We start from the raw sequence: 4,785 nt of genomic DNA on the forward strand, positions 1-4,785 counted from the left end.
CTAGTCTAACATTCTTCCTACATCTCCATCACTACAACTATTATGATCTTCATCATAATTTGGTTCATTTTGCTCTTGTTCATTGACATCATCCCGAACTAATTGTAATTCTTCAATACTCTCCAAATGTTGCTCACAGAAAGGTATGTCCTCCATCAATGGCTCTTCCAAGTCCATTAAGTTCACATCTCCCATATCATATATGTCTCGAGGTTTCACATGACAAACACAACACCAATCTTGATCAATTGGATCATCAACATAATATACCATTCTAGCATCAGCTGCAAGGATAAATGGTTCATCTGTTTCATGTGCACCTGTGTGTATCATGCGAGAAAAGTTTACACTTGTTATCCCAAATTCATCTATCTTGACTCCCTTGTTAGGTGTAGTGTCTACCCAAATACATTTGAATAGAACAACCCTTAACTTGCCATAGTAATCTAACTCTATAATATCAACCAATTTCCCATAGTACATAACATCAATTGATCTTTCAATAGGTTCCTTACCACTTGAAAATCTTTTAGTAATGGCAGACATAACAACCCCACTATTCTGTGTACTCAATCCTTGCTCCTTCCTCTCTGTACGAAACTTAAAACCATGAATATTATACCCATTAAATCTCCTTGCAATATTATTTGGCCCTTTTGCAAGCCATTCAATTTCAGTCAGAATAGCGGGATCATCCTTTCTTGCAACCTATTATTTTTTAAAAAGTATTAGGATAATTGTATAGAGCTTTTATGATAAAAAAAAATATCTAAGTGAATTTAAATATATATAGTCTTACATATTCTTTAAACCACTCGTGAAACTGATTGTGCATATAATCTTCCACAATTTTGGAGGTGTTTTTTTTGCCACGATGCATCTTTGTAACCTCAGCTCTACACTTCCTGGATGAAGAAGTTCTAAGTTATTACCTATGGTGAGTTTGTAACAAATCAAAATGAGGTCACTTGTAACTTACTCGCGAAATGTATCAACTAGTTCACAATTAGTTAAGACATAGCGGTGAGCTTGCATCTTCTCCAAGGGTTGTAGGGAAATAACCTTGATAGCACCAACAGGTCTGCCTGATGTAGGAAATAAATTCAACAAAATAGTTGATTCACTACTAGCATTAAGTTCATTGTCATCATTATTGTGTCTTGGCCGATTAAACCTCGTTTCAGTGTCACCATCATCTAAATATCTTGAACAAAAAGTGAGACATTCCTCCATTAAGTACCCTTCAGCTATACAACCTTCTGGTGTGGCTTTGTTACGAACATATGATTTTAAATGGCCGAGGGTCCTAACAATAAAAGAAAACAAATCTTATAAACGAAAAATCATTAAAATAAAACAAAAATTTGATATATAAAAGAATATACCTTTCAATAGGGTACATCCATCTGTATTGTACTGGACCAGCAATCATTGCTTGCTCTCCAAGATGAATAACCAAATGAACCATAATGGTGAAAAAGGATGGAGGGAATATCATCTCCATGTGGCAAAGGGTCAAAGCAATTCGTTGTTGCAGTTTCTCTAAATACTTGACATCTAAAACTTTGCTTGATACTTCTCTAAAGTAGTTACATAGCTCAATCAAAACAGAAGTAACTTCTTTAGGAAGAGTTCTTCTTAAGGCAATTGGCAAAAGATGCTCCACCAGAATGTGTGAATCATGACTCTTTAAACCAGAGATCTTGCGTTTCTTAATGTCAATGCATCTAGAAATGTTTGATGAGTAATTATCAGGAAAAATCACATTCTTTAGAAATTTTAGGAAGATATCTTTCTCCAAATTCTTCATTTTAAAGCATGATGGAGGAAACTTAGAGGAATTAGGATATGGATGAAGCGTTTCTCTAATTCCCATTTCCTGTAAGTCTTTACGAGCTTGAAAATTATCTTTTGTTCTCCTTTTGTCATCAAGCACTGTGAACAATATATTGTCACAAACATTTGTTTCTATATGAATCATATCAAGGCAATAACGAATGAGGTTATGCTCCCAATAAGGTAGATCCCAAAAGATACTCTTTTTCTTCCATTGTTGTGGGCCAATCTCACTTGTACCTTCATCCTCAGCCCTTTTTTGACTCACCTCAATTTGTCTTAACATGTCTGAACCTGATGGTGGAATAGGCGCAGGCCTAAGTTCAGTAGAACCATCAAAGGAATGTTTGTTGTACCTATACTTGTGATCAGGTGACAAATACCGACGATGCCCCATAAAACAATTTTTTCTACCAAACTTCAGCCTTTTAGATTCTGTGTTAAAATTACATGATGGACAAGCAAGCAATGTATGTGTATTCCACCCAGATAAGTTGTCAAGACCTGGAAAGTCACTTATAGTACAAAACAATGAAGCACGCATTTGAAACATTTCATCAGTAGAGGAATCATAAGCATCTACACCAATCCATAATTTTTGTAATTCTGCAACTAGGGGCTGCAGGTAAACATCAATATTATTGCCAGACATCTTAGGACCAGGAATTATCATTGACATGATAAGAGAAGTTTGCTTCATACAACACCATGGAGGATAGTTATAAATATACAACATCACTGGCCAAATGCTATTATTGGAACTTAAAGTTCCAAATGGATTGAAACCATCGGTAGCTAATGCAATTCGTAAATTACGCGGCTCTGTAGCGAAATCCGGATACAATAAGTCAAATTCCTTCCAGGCTTTACTATCTCTAGGATGCCTTAATAACCCATATGGGTTTACCCCCGTAGCATGCCATTTCAACTGCTCTGCAGTTTTAGAGCACATGTATAGTCTCAACAATCTAGGTATAAGGGGAAAGTATCGCAATACTTTTGCTGGTTTTGTTTTTTTCTTCTTTGGGCCGTCCATCATATTATTTGCACCACCATCATTTTCATTTGATTCCCATCTGGATGTGTTGCACTTCTCGCATTTATCCATCTTCTCAGCCTCAGGTGAACCCCAAAATAACATGCAATTTTTTGGACATGCATGAATCTTATCATAGCTTAGACCCAACCTTTTAATCATCTTTTTTGCCTCATAGAAAGATGTTGGCAATTTAGCATGGGGAAAAACATCATTTAAAAGTTCAATAATCAAAGAAAATGTTTTATCAGTTGCACCACATAAGACTTTTATATGATACAACCGAACAATGAATGACAATTTGCTATATTTTGTACAACCATTATAGAGTTCTTGATTCCCATCCCTTAATAACTCTCTAATTTTTTCTAACTCTTCTTTACTTGCATCTTTTGTACCCCCCGTGTGGTCGCCATTTGGTAGATTTGATATGTCAGAATCTTCAATTCCATGATCATCAAAGACACCAAAAACATCATTTAACATATCTTGCATTGGATATTGTCTAATTGGGTCTTCGTGTGCTTGTGCTTCTTCAACATTGGATTGAATATGTTTTTCCCCATGCATGTACCAAAATGTGTACTTTCTTGGAAAACCCTTTTGAAGTAGATGACTTAACACTTCAGTTTTATCACACATGCTACGAAATCCACACTTAATGCAAGGACATAAAATTTGTCCATTAATAGATGCGTTTGAAAAGGCAAACTTCAAAAATTGGACTACCCCATATAGGAACTCTTTCGATCTAAGTGGCTTCTCAATCCAACTCTTATCCATCATAATTAGTTAAATCTGTTTTCAAATTTAAATCAAATCAAGAGGCATTTAAAATATCCAATAATATAATATTAAATCAAATAAAATTTACTTTAGAAAATACCTTTAGCTGCTGCTCACTTTATAATCGGTGGTTTGGATCAAATCTGCCAATAAAAAAGTTAGCATACTTAAAATTTAAAAAAGACAAGTGAAAGAGACAGACAGACAAAGAGAGAGAGAGAGAGACCATAACACATTAATTCTATATCTATAGTATGTTTGTCCATATGCTACTTTAGATCACTGTTTATAGACTCTATGTTTTAAACTATTTTATATCATGACAATTCAGAAGGTTAATGTTTAAGGAAGAAAATTTATGTTGGAACGAATATCAAATGACCGTAAAAACTTGACATTTTATGGTGTGTGAATTCATTTTCATATATTACATTAGATTTGATAAGTATTTAATTCGCTTAGCATATTCTCCATTTAAAATAACATATATGACTATAAAAAAATGACATATATCATTTTTAACCGTTTTTCTTTAAAATTAAGGTTATTTTGGGTCAATTATATATATCTTGATATTTTAAAATATGTTCTTTTTAGATTTTCTACTCAAATAGTTACGTGAATCTCCTTTATAATTTATAATATTTTTTAAAAATATACCTAAATTAAATTTGATATCTTCAATTTGGTTCTCAATATCAATATAATAATTACATTAATTAAGGATGAAGAGAATACATAATAATTACATTCTTGATTTATATTATACCTTTAATTTGTTCTCTGTGTATTGCCAATTGACATTTGAAAATTGAACATTTTTATTCTCAATATATTATACCAATATTTTTTAAAAATATTTTTTTACCGTAACAACCCAGCAGGCTAGTGTTTAAAGAAGAGAATTACGTTTATTGGAATATCAAATTCATGTAATTGCAACACGTTTTACAAAGGATGAATTCAATTTTATAGATTTTAAGAGTCATAATATTTATAATATATTATAATCTTCATTAAATTATGACATATATTTTTTTTCGTTTAAATTTTAAATTCAGATTCTTTTGAGTTAATATATATATATATATATATATATATATATATATATTTATATTATAGTTTTA

The 4,785-nt window shown here is 32.4% G+C and overlaps 1 protein-coding gene across 1 annotated transcript; it reads right to left on the reverse strand.

The window, feature by feature from the left end:
* LOC133293783 (uncharacterized) lies at positions 1 to 3,514 on the reverse strand. The gene is made up of 4 exons (XM_061492387.1): positions 1,386 to 3,514; positions 980 to 1,306; positions 800 to 905; positions 1 to 708 (listed from the first exon to the last, which is right to left on the reverse strand). The coding sequence occupies exons 1-4, from the start codon at positions 3,512 to 3,514 to the stop codon at positions 1 to 3; spliced, it is 3,270 nt and encodes a 1,089-aa protein (XP_061348371.1).
* Between the last annotated feature and the right edge of the window lie 1,271 nt (positions 3,515 to 4,785).

The sequence above is a fragment of the Gastrolobium bilobum genome, unplaced genomic scaffold (assembly GCF_033153095.1).
Source record: "Gastrolobium bilobum isolate Gb01-03AN ecotype WA unplaced genomic scaffold, APGP_CSIRO_Gbil_v1 utg7059, whole genome shotgun sequence".
Taxonomy (NCBI): Eukaryota; Viridiplantae; Streptophyta; class Magnoliopsida; order Fabales; family Fabaceae; genus Gastrolobium; species Gastrolobium bilobum.

What these genes read in the sequence shown, in the direction of transcription:
- LOC133293783 (XM_061492387.1), bottom strand. Translation starts at nt 3,514, where the DNA reads ATGTGTGATAAAACTGAAGTGTTAAGTCATCTACTTCAAAAGGGTTTT. An exon ending in TGGATGTACCCTATTGAAAG is followed by an intron (nt 1,307 to 1,385) that starts GTATATTCTTTT and finishes TTTTATTGTTAG; the next exon opens with GACCCTCGGCCATTTAAAAT. An exon ending in CTAGTTGATACATTTCGCGA is followed by an intron (nt 906 to 979) that starts GTAAGTTACAAG and finishes TTCTTCATCCAG; the next exon opens with GAAGTGTAGAGCTGAGGTTA.